Raw genomic sequence first — 19,673 nt, 5'->3', positions numbered from 1 at the left:
TTTACTGTAAGATTTAATGTGACTTAAACCCCCCCCTCAATATCCAGATGTCAGTGGTTGCCATGTGCTGCAGATACAATATTCACAGGGATTTTACAGGCACGGATAGCTGGAAACGTTTGTCTGTATAACTAACACCCCCAGCCTGTAACAATCAAGTGCTCAAATATTGGTGTCAACTCTATTATCCTGTATCTTTTAATAAAGGCAATTCAAACCACCGGTGAGATGTGCCTCAGTTCTGAATGTGACCGATTGAGAAGAGCACGTTTTTATAATACAGTCGAGGCCATAAGAAGCTGAACTCTTTCAATTCAAACTCATTTATTCAGTTTACCTCTTTAGAAATCAATATATTTCTTGTCAATTGCAAAGTCAGACTAATGTCATACTGTGATAGTGAAGTGTGCTCACAGAAAAATCTTGGATCAGGCTAGGTAGACCATTCAAATAAACTACGGTAATCTTGTAAATAGATTTACAAACATTTGTAAATTACTCATAAGGTACTTGATAAGTTAAACTAACAACTAACCATAGGTTCTTTTCATCAAGATCCATCCAGCCGTTTCTCTGTAATCATGCTCAGCTGTGCCGTGTGGTGAAAACGGTGATGGCAGCACTACAAAAGAAGCACTCTTCCTCACGGTGATTAATTCCTGTGTTTGGTTCCACTCGTCCATCTGTGTGGGTTACTGCGGCGGAACTTGCATCCTTTTTGTGTCATACAGAAGTAGTTTTTCTTTCTGTGTAAACACATATACCGTGCTTATGGCTGTAGAATAAACGCAATGTTCCTCCGGTAACGCTCTTATGACAGTGCGTACGTATCTAACCTCTGACCATTATAAGCCACTGTCAGTCATTTATATATTTATCATAAGACTGACACATTAAGTGGAATGCGGCACATTAAAACTGGGCCACTCTGTGTTCCAGGACATAACATAATTTGGTGTAATGGTGTTTGTGCCCATTGACTTGCAACCGAAATGCACAATAATATTGATCTTCAGCAGCACCGATCACCATCTTGCATCAGCCAATGAGACGGGATTTATATTCAACTGTCATACCCAGACCTTACCGGGGAGACTGAGGAGTGTGATCCCTCTATAGTTGGAACACACCCTCCGGCCCCCCTTCTTATAAAGAGGGACCACCACCCCGGTCTGCCAATTCAAAGGCACTGCCCCCGATTTCCATGCGATGTTGCAGAGTCGTGTCAACCACAATTCAAGATTCTAACATAACAAAATCGTGTGAAGGCCCACGGCTTAAGGCACACATAGGAACATAAAATGAAAAACAAAATCTCTCTTAAAACAACGATTAAGGCACACATAGGAACATAAAATGAAAAACAAAATCTCTCTTAAAACAACGAGATATATACACATCAGAGAGAATGAGACAAATAGGATGAATAAGTCTCAGGTAGAGGGTCTCAAAAACTTTCCTGGTTTCACACATCTCTTCTACCAGTAAGTTTGAATGCTCTCAACCAACTCCCCGCCAAAGGTCAAGTTGAGGGTCAAAGAACAACCCCTCGAACAGCGGTTGGTCGCAGACTGGGTACGGACAAGCAGCAGTGTTTTTGTTTTTATAGAAAATTTTATTCAACATACATTTTCCAGCAAAAAGGCAATATACAGGAATAGTTGTCATACACTGCTGCTACACTGAGGATTTTAAACCGGAAAAGATCAAATTAAGGTGTGATTCCATAGGTCATATTCGTACTGCACTTTCTTAACAAGACAAAACCGATGCAGTTAGCTTTTAAAAGGGAAAAAAAAGATTCCAAATGTAACAGAAAAAAATCAGTGCTACATCAGGAACGCAAAGAAAAGCAGAAAATCCTACAAACAAGAAATATGGACACCTGGCTCCTTCTGTACCCAACAACAAAGGCGTGTTTCACTTAAATTTTACACTATCATAGTTTTAAATATACAATTCTTAAATGTTGTCTTCACAGAGCCAGCTACGCACTATTAGAGGATCATTCCATCTGTGCTTTAAAGTGAAGGGGGTGGGGGAGTCAAAATAAAAATCATTGCGTTTCGTACAATGCTGGTTTTATCTAACACAATCCTCAAACCTGTGGGGCTCCAGGAGTCAGCAGCTCCATAGCGCAGTTACTACTCCCCATCACCCAAAGGAGACAGCGTCAAACAAGAGAGCGGGTGAAGGGACTAATGTTTGCAATCAGGAGGAATGACTGAGAAAGAAAACCACCCGAATCAATGAAGAGTAACTCCAGCGGCTTCGTCAATGCATGTGTGTGCGCGTGTGTGTGCGTGCGCGCGCGCCATTCAAATCACTGAGCAACTCAAAACCACAATTTAAAATATACATTTGCCAGTCCTGAGAAACCTCTGCCATTAAGTGCCAACGTGCAAGATGAAATACAAATTTCCTCCGGTTTTTTTCTTCCCCCATTTATTTTTAAACAGATGTTGTGGACTTTTATTATACAAGATCTGCAGAGACAAAATTATTTTTCTTCAAACAAAACTAAGAACTGTGTGTAAACTTGAAATTACTTATTTTGATGCACTAAAAAAAAAAAAAAAAAAAAAGAAATATGAGCAGAAAATATGAAGAACCACATCAGGGCAACTAAATTCAGGATGGGTGTCAGTTCAATTTTAAATAAATGACAATCCGCCTCCATCGCCTCTTTCTCTATCCATTTGTCCCTCCCCTCACAAGCAGCAGGATCCTCAAACAACTCTATTCAATAACAACCCCCAAAAACTGAAGGAAAAAAAGACTTTCATGGGGGGGGGGGAGGGGGGGCGACTAACTCTAGAAGTTTATGTTCTATTTCCACACCTCTCTTACTTACATCTCATTAAAATCCAATTTCATATTTTCCATTTCAAACAGGCAACAAATACAGGCAGTGAACAGGCAGGTACAGAAGCCGGGGGGGGGGGGGTAACAGCCTGAAGAATCGAGGGAGACGATGAAAAAACAAGATAAACAACAAAATGAACAGTCAGGAGGTGGTTGGTGCAGTTTATTTTGTGGTTGATGGGTAATCCATCAGCTGCAGCAAGATCCATATCGCTGAAGACGTAGTGCCAGTGGAGAGCTGTAGGTGTCCAGGCGAGGTGTTAAAAGTGAACACACACACACACAGTCTCTGTCTCGCACGGGCGCGCGCACACAAACACACGCACGGTTGGTTACAGTCTGTAGTTATGGTGTTAAAGTAGGTCGGCAGGAAGGCGGAGCAGGAAGAGGATGACAAAGAGGAAGGGCAAGCCGCTTCAGTTGTGAATCTTGATTGCTTTCTCCAGGTAGGTGTAGCGACCTCTCTTTGGAGCCTTGTTGAAGTGATCCAAGCCAAGCCACGGGCGCGGGTGGGACATGTTACCTGTGAGGAGGAGGAGACAGGACAGAGAGTCTTCACCCGTAACAGCAGCGACAGGAATTCATCCTCTGTAGTAGCACAGGCGCGCGAGCGCCTTGCAAAAGCACAAGACGGAACTTAGGCCCAAGTGTGTAGTTTGAGTGCCATCTAGTGGTGTGTTTTTGGATCGCAACCAACAGTTGCTACAGCAGTTGTATCAGCAGCAGTAAATACCTGGCTGCGGTTCAAAGTCCTTCAGGTTGACCTCATACTCGTCTTCAGTGATGTACTGATGTCGACCCATCATCACAATCGCAAACTTGAACTGAGAATGAACGCACACACAAATATTTTTACTCGACAACCTGCCGCTGCCATCCTGAGGAGCGTTACAGCATCTTCTAATCTGAACTGTGTATTTGTTATTTTGGACAACAGATGAAATGCTGGATTAATTATGAAAGCATTTCACAGGATACACTCTCATCTCCGTGGAAAATGGGGCATTGTACCTTCTCAAATTCCTTCTCCTGAATTTCCAACATGGTCTGGATCCTCCTCATCACTTCCCGAAATGGCTCACCCTGTGAAACGAGGGAGGCAGACGGAGCATCCAGTTTATTAAGTACGTAATTCTTTCCATCAAGAGTAGACCAACACATGTTTAAAAAAAAAGAAGAAATGAAAAACACACACACACCTGTCTGATCTTGAGCAAGAAAGGGGTGCCAAAGGTGCCGAATACTTCCTTGTGGAAGTGAGCAACAGGGATTAGCATTTCACTATCCTTGTCCAAGTCCACCTGGTCCACAGGAATTTCCTGAATAAGCAGAAAATAAAATGAAGAGTGAATTTAACCAAATTAAGTGATTTAGTGGCTGCATTTCATAAATTTTCCAGCTAATGGTTTGGAGTGAGTGAACCTGGCTAAACTACAAAAAACACAATGCGCTACCCAGAATACTTTATTAATCCCTCTGGGATGCGTAATGCTAAAAATACGAGACACAGAGACGGCAGGGAGAGTTTCACAGACACTCACCTCTATTCTGAAGGTGCGGCTGGCAGCCGGAGATAAACATTCTAGCAGCTCGTCCTCCTGGTGAACCCCGATTATTTTATAGCTTACTATCTCTAAGAGTCTGCAGGGGGAGGACGAGAGGAACAGGAACTGAGTAGATGAAGCAACACCGTAGTTGATCTCATTAAATAAAAATAAGGTAATCGGTGCAGATTAGTGGATATGTGCGCTGCTGCAAATTGATTTAAAGGACAGTGTGGTCTATTAAGAAAGCACACTGTCCAATAGGAGACGCTCAGTACGTGAAGAGGTTTGTGACGAAGGCACTCTGGTACTCTCTATACCAGAGGGAAGCGACTCGGTTCTTTTTCCTTAACGTTTTTTTCCTGGGCTGTGTGGGGGAAAAAACTTTCTCATCTTTTCAGAAGGCATGATTACATTTTCACGACGTCAGCCTAGATCAGATGCAGGCGGCAACACATCGGGCGCTTCGTTGAGATAAACGCCGTGCACGTTTGTCAAGAGTGCATCTATTTTAGTTTGAATGCCATGAGTCGTCTCAGATGCGTTTAATTGTTGCTGCTTCAGCCGGCGTGTGCAGAAACGCTCTAATGTGTGAATCCCCTTGTTAAAATGCACTTTTGCAGCTACGGGACGCCGCTGCTGTCAAACATCCTCCAAAAACAAATGACACAGATAAACATTTCTTTGTTGTGGATACCGAAGTTTCTCTGAGCCTTTTTCGGAGAGCTCGACCGCCTTTTTACATTCTTCCAACAGGTCTCGCACGCAGCCATGCTTGTCAGGGTAGAGGGTGATCTCCTGCAACAGACACACACATGCAGTTACTGCCTCCTCTGGCATGTTCTACCCATCATGAGAAACGTTGGTGTACGAGTACGCTTGGTCTGTCACCTCCTCTCTGAACTGGCTGTTCAGCCATATGGATTTAAAACTCCTCCTGTTCTCAAAATCTGTTATCTTCATCTTTAACTGTGGATTTAAAGGACAGGGAAAGAAAAGGATGTATTTGATGCATTTTATTTTTATTTCCCAGCCGTTTTTTTGGGGGGGGGGGGGGGGATAACACACTGATGAATGCTTGGGCTGATCGGTGCTAGACGTTTGACAGTTTTAAACTGGATAAGTCAACTGGACCATTCAGCGGCGAGGCTTCCCTACCTGCTGGTAGTACAGCTTCTTGGGCTGCCGTGGTTTGAAGAACTGCAGCAGGTCCCGCAGGGTTCCCTCATAGTTGTGTCTGAGAGGATTCCCTGGACCGTCCCTGTACCTGGCCACCACACCACCAGGCAGGGGGGGAGGATGACCGGGGGGGGGAGGGAAGGGGGGGGGGGGGATAAAGATGACACCAAAGGAGAAACAGTGGGTGGAAAAAGAAGTGAAGGAGGAGAAAAAAAACAGACAATAAGAGAATTGAAAGGAGGTAAACAGATGGAGAAGATGAGAATATTCAGAGTGATGCAGAGGAAAATGAATGGAGAGGGAGAGGGAGACAGCAGGGAGGCATAGTGGGAGGATTTCAAGGAAAAAAAAAACAAAGAAAGGTGGGGGGGGACAGGTTACGCAACATTTCTACCGACAACTGCAAGAAATCAATGTAAATGTCAAGTCAGCCGGGCACATCGCGTGAGTTCAGCCCGTTTACTAAGTCAAAGTCTTTCGTCATCCAAACAGGAAGGAGCGAAGAACTATCACAGCCAATCATCTGCTGCCGAGCAGTCCTCAGTCGCGTTAGTATCTGCTCTCCATATAGCATATCAGCAGTTCCCAGTGGCTGGTATCAGGCCCTTGCACAGCTGCAGCCGAGCCGCAGGTCAAACCTTCAAAATCCACGCTCTGGTTTTTGATTAAACTTTGACAGCGTGAAGCGACAAACGGTCAGAAAAGACTGTTTATTCCTCCCGACGTGCTGCAAGCTCGAGAGCATTGTATGTAACGTACTTTAAGTTCAGTTACCATCTCTTAGTATTTGAAACAAGCCTCCTACCCCTGTGACTTGAAGAACTGCAGCAGCATGGGATCCGTGTTCAACCTCTGCGCTACCGTCTTGGCCACCTGACAGACAGACAACACACATTTAGGATTGTATCGTTAATTACAACAGAGTAACACGGCATTTAGCACAAACCGTATTTTCACGACCATACGGCGCACCTGGTGATTCGTATTTTAAAACATACATAGGTTCAAAAAGGCGCGGGCACGATCGGTGCGCAAACTAGAGCGGGAGCAAAACTGAGTTTGGTATTCACATTTATTTAATCCTCAATCAAATCAAAGTCCTCATCCTCCGTTTCCGAATTGAACAGCTGCGCTAGATCTCCATCAAACATGCCGGGTTCCCTTTCTCCACTGTCAGAGTCGCTCTTAGTGAAACCGTGGTCTCCGTCTGTCCTCCAACGCTCCCACCCAGCTCGCAGTCTAAGCCGTAACGCTCCGACAATCCACTTCCCCCTTTAACGCTCTCACGGCGTCCTCTCCTGCGTCCGCCTTACAACAACACAGAGGGTGCGCCGCACATTTTGAAGAAAATGTAAGACTTTTAGGTGCGCCTTATGGTCGTGAAAATACGGTAAACCTTTTTGAGAAATATTTTCCAGGAGATATTCCGATACATACCTGAAAATAATTCATGCGGTTGGAGAGCGTGACCACGAAGCCTGGGTCATTGTGAATGGTTTTGTCACAGAAAATGACATCCACACGGTGGTAGAGATCCCGAAAATAGTCCTTGGCTGTCGGCAGCTCACTGCTATCGTTTTCTGGGTCGTCCCTGCGTGGAAGGGGAGCAAGATTTAGTCGTAGTTCGACTGAAGTACGAAATGCGTATTCGTATTCGATAAAGGTGCGACCATAAAGTCAGAGGTATTGTGTGAGACACAAACTCAGAGGAACTGAAGCACACAGCGGTCTTTGAGGTCTAAGACGCAACAGTTCCTCTTTAATTAAAACAGGTTTCAGAATTTCTAGTACAAAATATTGGGGTTATTGAACCCCCCCACTGGGCTCACACAGCTGACTGTTACTACATTAACGACACATTTTAAATTAAAAGCAGTCTCACTTCTGGAAGACAATGATGTCCCCGTCCATGAGCTCATCCAGGGCCTTGTCTAGAGAGACGTCATAGTCCTGAATCCGCTCGGTTAGATTGGGCTTTACTTCCTGTAACACGAAAAGCACGACAGGAAACGCAGTGACGTTACGTAAGAGCACTTTGGTGGACAGTGCAAACACGCAGAGCTGCAGAGCGTTAAAGAGGGGGACAGCGAGACGCTACAAACGACAGTGTGGAACGGTGCAGTTTTTGGTTTTAGTCGCAGGAGTACGACGACACCAAGAAAGAATGAGCGGATAAAAGACTCATAAAAAGGTCACCTCATAGAGGATAAGGCTAGTTTCCTGCTGAAACCCTGCTCTTTCACACATGACTGGCAGAAGGTCTCCTGGTCACAGACAGAAGAGCACAGTCGAAGCATGACGTTACCGTCGAGGCATTTTAAAGTATGATTGTGTGTCGAGCTTAAAAATAGACTTTCTGTTGCCACCACTTACTTATTTTGCAGGATATAGGTGTGTAGATATGTCCACAATAATTTAAGCTCCTGGTTTTGGGGTCGTACATCTTCAAGAATAACATGACATCATCTAAAAAAAAAAGAAAAGAAAAGAAACAGCCAAACAGTGACTGATGAGAACAACTTGGTCCAGACAAAGTCACTGCTAAAATGAACAAATCAAATAAATTGTTTAAATATTCTTTAAAATGTGTCAAAATTGCCTTTTAGGTCTATTAAGCTGTAGGAAAGCTGCAACCCAGCCCAGCCTACAACCGTTGAAGCAGAATCTTCACTAGGGACACTAAAGCCAGGCGAGGCTGGTTCACGGGTGAGACTTACGGTCTTTGTCAAACTTGGGTAACGTGGCCCCGCTGGCTGCCAACTCTGGATCCACCGTCTCCAGGAATATTGTCCAGGGGTTCTCATTGTCACTCAAGTCAATCATCTGACACACAAATGCATCACAAGAATGAGTGGGACACATGCTCAAATGTACACACGGGCTCAAATGCTCATCTTTCAAAACACACGCAAAGACTAATGGTGTCTCCAACAAGATGTGAGACTCTGGGCAGTGACAGATCATATCAGGACTGTTTTCCCCCCAACAGCTGAATAATTGCAACAATCTCAAATCAAGATCTGTCAGATTCCTGAACTTTTAGTTCACACATAGCAACAGGAGGAAATCATAATTTCTATCTTGCAACAATCTGAATAAACAAGGGTCAGCGTATTTTGGTCTTCTTTAAATGTGACTTCTTGCTGTTACAGTCCTGCACAATTACTAAAAGAGGCCTTAAAATATGAAAGACATGTACTACAGCAATTATTTTACACTTCCAAGTATTGTTGACTTGAAATAAAATAACTTAAAACTTTTTTTGCCAGAAGATTTTCTTTTAAAACGCATCTTTGAAAAACATTTGTCTGTTTCGGCTTTGACCATAAAGCAATTAAAAAACAAAACAAGACAGATTCATTTTCTGCCCGCCGACCATTCGCTTCATCTCAACTCTCACCAATGAATAAAGTGAGATAAAACAGAACGGTTTCTCTGATTCTCAGGAGGGATCCTGTCCTGGAATAACATCCGTAACAGTAACAGTAACAGTAACAGTAATTGTGGCACCCGACATCATCGCGTCGCTCCAGGTCAGGTCCGAAACAAACACTCACCGACTTGCTGCAGTCTGCTTCGTAGTCGAGCATGGCGGGTCGCTTGGTTCCGTTGCTCCGGGCCTGCATGGGCCACAGCCTCATCTGGTCCTGTGGGAAGCCCTGTAGCAAATCAACAGCCTGCTTTAACGTACTTTGCACTTTTAAAGCAAAACAAAACAATATCGATCTCCGTGAAGCAGTAGATACAGGAAGTACTATGACCGTTTCGCTTAGACTTGAACTCCATCTCATAAGATGGTATATATCCTTGTTTGCGTACTTTTGAAGCAGCATTACACAAGTACACGCCTTTTCTCGCCCTGATGTTGCTTGCGGTCGCCATCTTGAACGTTCGGAAGCAAGTTTACTCTGAACGCACTGCATAGAATATTCAGTCGACACGTGACCGTTTGTAGAGTATGGCTCAATTAAGTTTGGAATCATCGAACATTGCCGATAGCAATGTGCGGAGGGGGGCGGAGACATCATTTGGGGAATGCAAACAGCATATTATGTCTTTCAGATGTGTATTTGATGAAAATTCATTCACGATGGTAACACAAACGGAACAGAACATCTAGCATTCCACACACGCGCAGTCTCAAGCCTCACCATGGTCTGGGAGAGGTTCTGCACGAACTCTTGCAGCGTAGAACTCTTCAGGACTTTGAAGACCGTGTACTTCACCTTCTCCTCGTCGTACATGTCATTGCCTTGGTGACCACAGAACTGATCCTCCGTCACCATCTGGCCGGGGGAAAATAGCAACAGCAACACTACAGCTTTAGCGACTGATGGCGATCAAAGAGCAAAGACGTGGGGACCTTTACCCAAACTGCAATTTGTCTCCCTGCTTCATCTCAACAAAACCAAGTCAGATGTATTTATTTGAGCTTTGCCTGTAGAGGAATGTGAATATTCTAGATGCAGAGTTGCACCTTGTTTTGTTTTTTTTCCTTCCACTCAGACTTTATCTTGGAGACACTGAAAGCGAGTGCCAACACCGACGGGAAAAAATAAATGCAGTTTATTTTACAGACTTAAAATGCATTTGCTGCATAAACTCCTGATTTTTTATTAGTTCCTTCGGTTGAGAAGTTCTAAACAGATTCTACTCTTGACAATAGTTCACAACGCACATCCAGGATAAACCTCCCAAATCAAATAAGCCGATTACAACATTTAAGAGGGAGTCGGTGTTCTGTAAGTCTGCAGATCATGACAACACCTCAATGCAGTCCTGGGTTCCTACCTGGACCTGCATGTACAGGTGAGCCTCTTGACGCTCCTTTCTCTTCTGTGCCTCCACCCGTTTTTCCTCCTGCAAACGCTCCACCAGCTGCTGGGGGATGTCCACATCAGTCATCGGTTGGAGTACCTCACCTGCGATCAGCAGACAAGTGTACTGTAGACTCTGAACGCAACGGCAACAACTGCACTCACTATAGCATCAGAGCTTTCCCTCATTATCACGCAGGATTTGCACTTAAGGACAAACTACCCGGGAAACGTTTGTCCATTTTCAGGACAATCACTCCAGCAGTAGCTTTTGCTAATCCTAGCCAACAAAGGGAAAGAGAGTGGAGCGTGTTACTTACTGAGCTTAGACTCGCGGATGTAGACCAACATGTATGCATTGGTGCAGTGGCGCACCGAGAGGTCGTCATCATGCCCGCCGTAGTTGTGCTCTATGGCCTCCTCCTTGGTGCACCGCGACACCACATCATCATCAAACTTACACCACTAGACGGGAGATGCAAAGAAAGCCAGACATCGCTTAAGAAAACCATTTATATCAAAATCTCATTTATAGTGGTCCAACACTGGCACGCTTTCTAGCTTCGTTCTCGGGTATTCTAGCCATTATCATACAATTGCATTTATTCTGCACTCATTCTTGACGCAATGGTAGGAAAGATGACAGGAAACTCTCTGTGGGATTAGCTTATCCCGACACTATTTGTCAACGAGTTATCCTGGTTGCAACATCTATTCCTCAATCAAAACAGTAATTATCAAATAATGTTCTATGATCAGAATTTAAAGTATATTATTGATAGTTGTAGTTAGATAAATCTTTCTTAAATGAAATGTTTTTTTTGGCATTAACTAGCAGTGCAGAAAAACCTAACCAACAATTGTTGCGTGAAAGGCGCATAAAAAAAGGTTCTCACTATTGGTTCCTTGACACTGACTTTGCCGTCTCCTTTTGGGTTAAGATAGACGACGTAGTGACCGCCATGGTTGTCCCCGCTGTGCACCAGTACTGCGTGCAGGATGTAGTTGGCTGGGTCCTTGGAGTCTGGCTTCTGCAGAAACTCATCCAGGGGCAGCTGATCTGGAAACTCAAACCTATGGAGGGAAGAGGGGGAGAGGATGTGCATTAAGGATGGTGAGAAGATAGAGTATGGAAAAAAATGTCATGTCAAATATTCAGATGAAAACATATTTATTAACTAAACCAGAGAGAATGCAGGACTTCATTATGTCGAAAACCCTCAGGGGACAGGTACTAATGGCAACATCCAAAGGACGACTCAGTCCTCTGAGATGGTACAGTGGAAATGAGCACATGGCCACATGTGTTTCTTCAAAGTGTCAAGCTGTCTTCGCGGGCAGACAGAGCACCAATTAGCTCCAAGAAACCTTTCCAGAGAAACCGCTCAATGACTCACTTTCTCACTTTCTCACTGCTCTAGTGCTTTAGTTCAGGGTCTCGCGTCCGGGAAGAGCAAGCTCAAGGCAATTCTGGAAATGGACCGCTCTCTCAGCCGAACTGAACATGGATTAGAGGGGCCACTAAAGCGGTACCCGTGTACCGACCACCGACGCACCGTGCGGGGATGATAGAGAGAAAGTCCCTGCCGATGCGTGAGAGAGAGGGGTCCGGTGGGTTCGCTCTACCTGTCGTTTATCTTGATGTTTTGGTCAGTCTGTGGGTCATACATAAAGCGCATCAGCTGCAGATGGAGGATTGGAGGGAAGGTAAGGAACTTCACACCCTTTTCTGCTTCCTGCAACACAAACAAATATCCATTTACATGTCATTGTTAATCCTCAATGTTAGCAGCATGAATCACTAATTTTATAGATTTGTATTATGGTGCCTGCTTTTTTATTCCCAGAGACAAATAGAAACAAATTTTCCAATCAGAAAAGCAACTTGCTCCAGTGTTCTAATCCAACCATTTGGCTACACCACATGTTTTTCTAAATTTACATTCTGAATTCATGGATGGCATAAAAATGTCTGTACAATGTGCGTTGTCCTGGCCGACGTGTATGTGACAGAATGAAACCAATGTTTGTTTCAAATGGGCTTTAAAAATGCAAAGGAGACATTTATACACATGAGATTCGAAAGATCCAGTGAATTCAAGCAAACTACAATAAACTGATCATGACAGACAAATACAAGTTTAGATTTGGTCAACATCGTGCTCACCTGTAAGCCATGCTCTCCTGCGTCGTATTTGTTGTCTCCATCTAACTGTTCAGTTGCAACGTAATCTTTGAATGAGTCAAAGACTGTAAACAAGCAGAAACCAGATTAAAAAAAAAACATCCATACCGGTAACTTTAAATCCACAATTAACAGCAAAATTATGAAAAACCACTCGATGGGAAAGGCTGGCAGCATTTTTAAAATATATATGGAAAATTCATTGGTCAGGTTCACTTTTTTTTCCCATGCTTCCTCATCAAAACTTATTGGACGAGAACAGATCACAACAATGAAAAACCTTTGATGTCTTTTCATGCTCTCTGAATACTTCTACAGAGGGATCGACGCTCTGCACTTGTTGAAGCAGATACTCACTGTTCTTCTTTCCTTTAATACTAAGCTGGATGTCATAGTAGTCCTCTATCCGCTCTGACCGGTAGTCGACATGTTTACACTGGATGTATGACTGTAGCGTAACACACACACACACACACACACACACACACACACACACACACACACGCGTCAGACTGACTTCATGATGCAGTTGGTAAGTAAAAAACATTATATACAAGAGTCATTTAACGTCATGCCATTCTAAACAGATTTGTTCCAGTCCACATCCTGTATAAAGTCTGTCAACTTATGACTGCTACTCCTGACAAAGCGTCGGCATTATTCCGCATGTATGACTGAAATGTTCAGTTTTTAACAAGTCAACAAGTAATCAGGATCAATCAGTGAAAAATCAAAGAACATACCACCATCTTTCCTCTGAAGAGTTTGGGGATTGTTCCCTCAACACATGTGCCTTTCATTTTGTTTTCCACATTGTCCAGAAGCTGGAACACATATAGCCCATAATCATTGAACATGGATTTACACAACAAATCTTAGAAAAAAAAAAAAAAACCTACGACAGGACTCACCACTCTGCACAGCTCCTGGACATCATGTTGCATGAAGCTATCCAGTGTCTCCCATCTTCACATGCAAAATAAAATAAATTCAGTACACACAAATAACAGTCTCAAGAACTTGGATATAAATGAGTTCATTGTAAGAATCACATTTTCTCTCCCACTTTCGATGTTTCCAGCCCACCGAGTGTCGAAAATGAAAATAGCAGCAGAAAAACACTCAAATTACAGTCAGTAGACCTCCAGAGTTCACTATTCCATATCTCACAAGGTTCTCAAAAGACATAACAAAATACTGGATTTGCCTCGACTTCAATAATTTTAGTGGCCAACGACAAAATGTTCCGTAGCAAGGAAAGTGGGAGAAATGCATGCAACCACAACTAAATATTTATTAGTTAATTCCCGACACATGCACCACCACTTCACGGAGAGAAATGCATCTAGTCTGCGCTACCCGAAGGACTTGGTGAGTTTCTTGGTGCCGACAGGTTTGTCGCTGTGTTGCAGCTCATAGAAAACCCTCTGCAGTGCCAGAGGAACACTCTTAGATGAGTCGTCTCCCTCTGTGGGCATCATGTACACCGCCTGGGAGCAGAGTCACAAAGATTCGCATGGAAATGAGTTTTTAGAAGCTGATGTATTTTACAATTTTGTGACTAAACGAAAACATTCACATTAGCTCCCAGAAAAGGGCATGAAACAGTCATGAGACAATACTGAATTACAAAACCTGAAATCAGGTGATCATGGAAGGAATATATATATATGGCACATGCAGGTATTGAATTACAGTCAGTGTGGTCTACCCCCCCCCACACACACACACAAAAACAGACAAAACCCAGAGCTGAAATGCTTGTGTCCACATTTACACATGAAACACACTGTTTTTGGCTAAGGTTAAGCAAATGCTTAAAGTTAAACTAAAATATACACCTTACGCAAGCAAAACAAACTAAGACACAAAGGTAAAACCTTACACGCCGTAGCTGGTTGGTGAAGAAGAGGGTCTGTAGCAGGCTATTCATATAGCAGGTAGCTCCCTGATTCTTCAGTCCAACATAACCTGTATGTTTCTTTGAGTCCCATCTGATTAAAAAGTGAGAGGTAATGTTATGATTAAAAGTAATAAAGTCCCAACAGAGAAATTTAATTTGGTGATTTGTAGAAAACCCAAAGGTAAAAAAGACAAAAGAAGCTCCTTACGCCACTCCATGTGGTGCGTCCGCCTGGACGTAGACTTCAAAGGTGACTTTGTCATCATCAACGAAGCCCCGCTCTGGATCAGTCACATCCTGAAACACATTACCGGCAAGAGTTACCATCAACAGGAATGATAAACAATACTTCCTTACATTTTTACAAAGAACGAACCAAAAAAAAAAATCTAGTTCCACTGAACGCATATTAAACAGCATATTAAGTAAACGTAGCTTTATCACTGTGTCCTGTGGCTGTCTACTCTACCAGCCTCCTCACCACAAAGACAGTTTTCACCTCCCGGATGCAATCATTACAATGGCAGCAGCTTCTGAACTCACACTCCAGGACATGAAGTTGGAAAAACCCCAGTCATTCTCTTTGTGGAAGAACAGGTGACTGATCCTGCGGCTGAAGGACTTCTCATCGTCTTTGTAGTTGATGATCTTCAGCATGGCCTGTGCATGGCAGGACCATGACCTGAAGCACAGCAGAGAATGCAGAGAATATTATGACGACATCCGACATGGTCACACAGATTTCTTTATTTTTTACAAAATTGAAATTTTACATTTGGACATTACTCCAATGTTGAGTTCATTCACTGATTTGTACATCATGTAGGTGAAGGCGATTGCTCGTGTAAGAAATACACTTGGCACAGCCAACGCAGCATTATCCAGCACAAAATAAAGCCACACATTTGCACACTGTTCACCATTGCTCCATGGCTGAGCCCACCCACCCGACCCGTTAGTTACCAGGGACACACCATGTATGTGCACCAAGACCTGTTTTCTGGCGTGTGCCTGTGATATCCTAGACACCTACGTTGACTCGGACTCTGCGTTACACTGTAGAAAGAAGCCCACGCTCTTTTGATGTGGCCGGTCTGGATAGAAGCGTGGCATCACCATAATCTTCCATGGAAGATTTCGAACAAAGCAGGACGGGCTGAGCACCGACTCGCTCAAGCGGCTGAAGCGCTCAACTACAAAGCGGAAAGTCGCCTCTGACCGCCAACTGGTGTCTGTGGAAAGATTAAGGACGAAGGTGTGAAGGTAAATTAACGTGACGGTTTTAAGCAGATTCCAAACTTAACATGGGACTAATAACTCCAGTCACTCAAACAGAAGGGCATCACAACTGGATCCAGCGCAAGCTTCAAAGCCAGTGAAAGTAGTTCCTGATGGCACACGATCCTCACCATCTTCCATGTCCTCCTCTGTGTTGTTGTGCCCATCTGCTATGGCCATGTTCCCGTTAATCACTGGGTTGGTGGGAATTCTTGGAGGGTCGTCTGTATCCCCAGCTGAAGAAAATGGGATGCAATAAGATTAAACTGCATAGAAAAGCAGAATTTTAACAATGATAGGAGGAAGCGCTATCTTCAGGAGCACCAACTGAAAACTCCTATTTTGATCTTTGTCCATCTTGATCGACTGAAGACTAATGTCATAAATCAGCTTTTATTATGTTTTTATGTCTTCGTAAGGATACACGGATACACAGAGGTTGAAATTAAGGGGTGGGATGTCTGGTATTTTGCTACTAATTTATTGACAATAATTACAGAAAATAAATTTCAATTCTAGTTGAAACTGACTAAAGATAGATGCCTGTGCTACAATACTAATTAAATAATATAAGGTACATACTTTGTGAAACGAAGCAATATGCAACAACGTGAGAACAGATTAACTATAGCCAATTGACGCATTGATGCTGGGGGCTAACAAGCCTATGATGATCATTGTAGACCTTAGGGGGGGGAAGAACATACCAAATATTGCGGTAAGGTGTGCGTAATGCTTATCTGACGCTTGCAAAGCCCTTACAGATGTGGCCCTGACTCCAAAACCGAGTAACAAAACACGGATCATTAAAAATGGCGAGCTCCATGCCGTTTGGTCTTCAATACAATGAAGCAGCAAAGGCCCGCGCTGTCCCAGTGCGGGCCTTAACTTGCCGCAGCGGCGATTACCATTTCTTGCCAACACTGCCACACGGTTCATGTAACACTATCATAAGTCAGCATTTAAACGGACAAATAACTACACACAGTCATAAAATTTATTCTGGATTTCCAATTATTGCACGCTCTATATAAATGGCTAAACTTGTTACACCAATTGAGCAAATCACGATTGACGCATCTGTGTTAGCTCCCCAGCTATCTAGCCAAAACTACCACTTGTATTATGTGGCTGTTTTTAGCTAACTTTAGCTGGGTCTTGCACGACAGACCAGACGTTCGAAAGGAAATATTTAAATAGCTGTTGCATTATACCACTTCAAGACCGATAGAAAAGGAAATATATTATGTGCGCCAGAAACTGCAACATTGATGCAATAGCCGAATCGACCGTCGCAAAATACAGGCCACCATTTTGGAACACTACACACCCCCTCCGTTAACGCTAGCTTGCCTGCTAGCTAGCATGCTAGCCAATGACTAAAACTGCGGGTGGGCCTTCGGAGCTAATTGAGTAGCTTACAATTAGCTGTCCTGTTAGCATCGTACATTACGTATTCCCGGCTTAATTATCGCCCTGATTGACTTAACTTAATAGCTACCTGGCACTACAATATACACATTTAGAACAAATGAAACGGGATGAAAGGTCTTTAATTCATATTTTGGAACCGACCGAGTCAAGATTTTAGCTTGTAGCGTAAATGTCTTTGCTTCGCAGGCCTACATTTAACATCTCCATCAGAGCTACGAAAATGATGCTTACAGATTTAAAGTTAGAAATTGACATTACATTACAGTAACATTACATGTGGAACGTCTGTTTGTTTTTATGTTTCCAGCTATAGCTACTTTTGGTTAGGTAGACGGCAACTGTCAGTGAAGTCAGAGAAGCTAAATTGATGTACCTAGCGGTGGTTCCATGTTATTTACAGGACAAACAATCAGACTGTTTACAAACATATAGGTCATTAACAATCTGTTGGACAACGAGTATATAACTGTGGACACTTTGCTATCTTAGCTAGCATTTGGCATTCGTGTTTACTACAAAGCCCAGCGCAACTTTAAAAAAAATGTTATTTTTCAAGAAACGGTTATATTAAGAAACCCCATTCACCCCTCACGAGGTCGTGGCTTACCTTCCATCTCCATGTCCTCCGGCTCGCTGAGTTGCTGCTCGCCGGCTTTCTGTTGCTGCTGCTGCTGCGTGTGGTGATGGTGGTTCATGCTGGCTGCTGTTGTTGTGATGCCGGGCTCCCGAGTATCTTTGTTACGCTCGACCTTCTCCAGGGTCGGCTCGGCGGGGAACCGGGTTCTGGACTGCTGGTGAGGTGCGGTAGGAAGAGGAGATGGGGTAGACAGGTCGAGCCTCGGTGGCAGGGCCTGCTCTGCTGCGACCTCGGCCTTGTCCGCTGTCAGCGCCGGGGAATGAGGAGGGGAGGTCGGCGGGGGAGCGGGTAAAGAAACGCGGACGTATTTGCTCGCTATTCGCCCAATCTCGGCGCCTTTGGTGGACGCGAGTCGCTGATTGACGGTGGGATGGATGGACCTGGGCTCCCGTTAGAATTAGCTAATTTATTACCCCGGGAAATGTGGGGTAACAAAACAGCGTAGCGCACGACCTGCACCCTGTTAAGAGCTAAGTTAGCGTTAAGCTACCTGACACTAGGCAGCCAAACAACAATGAAAACAAGGGCTCATTTGATATAGACACAAATTCAACAACTTTGCCTGTGATATTCCCAGTCCGTGTGCTCCTCCGATTGTCCCTCTTCTGGGGGAGAGCGGAGGGAAAAGCTATCCATTCAGAGCCGTTTCCAATATGGAATTCACAAGTGTTGATTTGGAAGTTCACGGAGACGAGAGTTGCCACGGACTGAAGAAGAAGAAAAAAAAAAAAAACGAATCCCCCCCCCCCCACAAACTGTCTCTAATACGGTAAACTACAAGACGCGGCACCTCCTTGCATTTCTAGCTAAGCTCCCGTTTCCTCCGAGGAATGTGCCTGGTCATACAACATTAGCCGGAGCAGCGTCGCTCTCAAACCGCTCCTCCCGTGGTCTGTGATGTGTTGCGTCTGAGGTAAATCTCAAAATGGCGGTCGCGCTCTTCTGAAATGTCACATCCGCATGGAGATCCAAACACTGGCCCATCCCCAGCCCGGTTCACGTGCATGTTAAATTATATACAACCCGGCGTGTTTTCATACAGGATAGAGGCGAACTTAAACGCTAGTGCACATTATAAAAAAAAATACTTGAAGGGAAATGACTGAAATGGTAATAGGCGTGCTGCATTTGGTCTGACCTGGGGGGGGGGGGGGGGGGTAAGAAATTACTCGGGAATTTACATTTTCTGCATCAACTCATATGGGTTTCTATGATTGAACGGGTCGGATTATGCAAAATAGTTAATCTCTTGCACAAATAAAATTAAAAGTACATCGGCAGTGTAAAAATAATATTGTTAATTAAAAAAAGTACACATTAACAAGTGTAGACAGTACTATACTTGTATGCGCTTGCTCACTTATCTCAAAATGCGGGAAATTTTAATATACTGTATATATATTCTACGGCTTTAAATTAGACTGTTTGCAAAAAGGTTTTCATCGGTCGGTTTGTATGGTGAGTTTCCCAGAGGGTGTATCTCTGTAAGAATCTATTTTTTAAATAAAGTAGAATGACTTACAGAAAAGACGCCAAAATTTTACTCTTTGTAGGAAGGTGATGAGCCACTTTCAAAATTCGTGAACGCAAAAACACCAAGCAGTTACTCGACATCCACATTAGTCAAAAGCTCTAGATTTTGTGTGAATGGCACCATCTAGTAGAATAAACAAGTGTTACACCCTAACCCTTATAAATACAGTACAGTATAATAAATACATTATACTCTATTACAATAATAACAATATTGATTTATAATGCCACATTCTTCTTGCCTTTTTCCATTTAGTTTTGCCTTTCTAAATTGTGAACTCAGAGAAATTATGTATTG

The 19,673-nt window shown here is 43.5% G+C and overlaps 1 protein-coding gene across 1 annotated transcript; it reads right to left on the bottom strand.

Moving 5' to 3' along the window:
- Positions 1 to 1,594: 1,594 nt before the first annotated feature.
- usp7 (ubiquitin specific peptidase 7 (herpes virus-associated)) lies at positions 1,595 to 18,166 on the bottom strand. Its single transcript, XM_068749362.1, has 31 exons — positions 17,813 to 18,166; positions 15,903 to 16,007; positions 15,527 to 15,725; positions 15,037 to 15,175; positions 14,702 to 14,790; positions 14,476 to 14,584; positions 13,950 to 14,080; positions 13,502 to 13,556; positions 13,334 to 13,414; positions 12,948 to 13,038; positions 12,573 to 12,655; positions 12,032 to 12,141; positions 11,302 to 11,479; positions 10,726 to 10,870; positions 10,380 to 10,510; positions 9,740 to 9,874; positions 9,146 to 9,247; positions 8,306 to 8,411; positions 7,962 to 8,054; positions 7,785 to 7,852; positions 7,471 to 7,571; positions 7,026 to 7,179; positions 6,394 to 6,461; positions 5,568 to 5,676; positions 5,301 to 5,378; positions 5,107 to 5,207; positions 4,407 to 4,506; positions 4,065 to 4,184; positions 3,877 to 3,948; positions 3,599 to 3,689; positions 1,595 to 3,388 (listed from the first exon to the last, which is right to left on the bottom strand). Exons 1-31 carry the CDS (start codon positions 17,898 to 17,900, stop codon positions 3,282 to 3,284), a joined length of 3,339 nt encoding a protein of 1,112 aa, XP_068605463.1. The 5' UTR covers positions 17,901 to 18,166; the 3' UTR covers positions 1,595 to 3,281.
- Positions 18,167 to 19,673: the final 1,507 nt, after the last annotated feature.

The sequence above is a fragment of the Brachionichthys hirsutus genome, chromosome 16 (assembly GCF_040956055.1).
Source record: "Brachionichthys hirsutus isolate HB-005 chromosome 16, CSIRO-AGI_Bhir_v1, whole genome shotgun sequence".
NCBI lineage: Eukaryota > Metazoa > Chordata > Actinopteri > Lophiiformes > Brachionichthyidae > Brachionichthys > Brachionichthys hirsutus.
Note: the sequence above shows the minus strand (reverse complement) of the source record. Positions and strands in the feature narration are given on the sequence as shown.

Bases quoted from the DNA above. Each gene is read 5' to 3' on its own strand.
- usp7 (XM_068749362.1), bottom strand. From the start codon at position 17,900: ATGAACCACCATCACCACACGCAGCAGCAGCAGCAACAGAAAGCCGGC. The intron at 10,871-11,301 runs GTGAGAACCTTT...TCTCCCGTCTAG, and splicing joins TCAGTGTCAAGGAACCAATA to TGGTGTAAGTTTGATGATGA. The intron at 7,572-7,784 runs GTGACCTTTTTA...TTCGTGTTACAG, and splicing joins CTAGCCTTATCCTCTATGAG to GAAGTAAAGCCCAATCTAAC.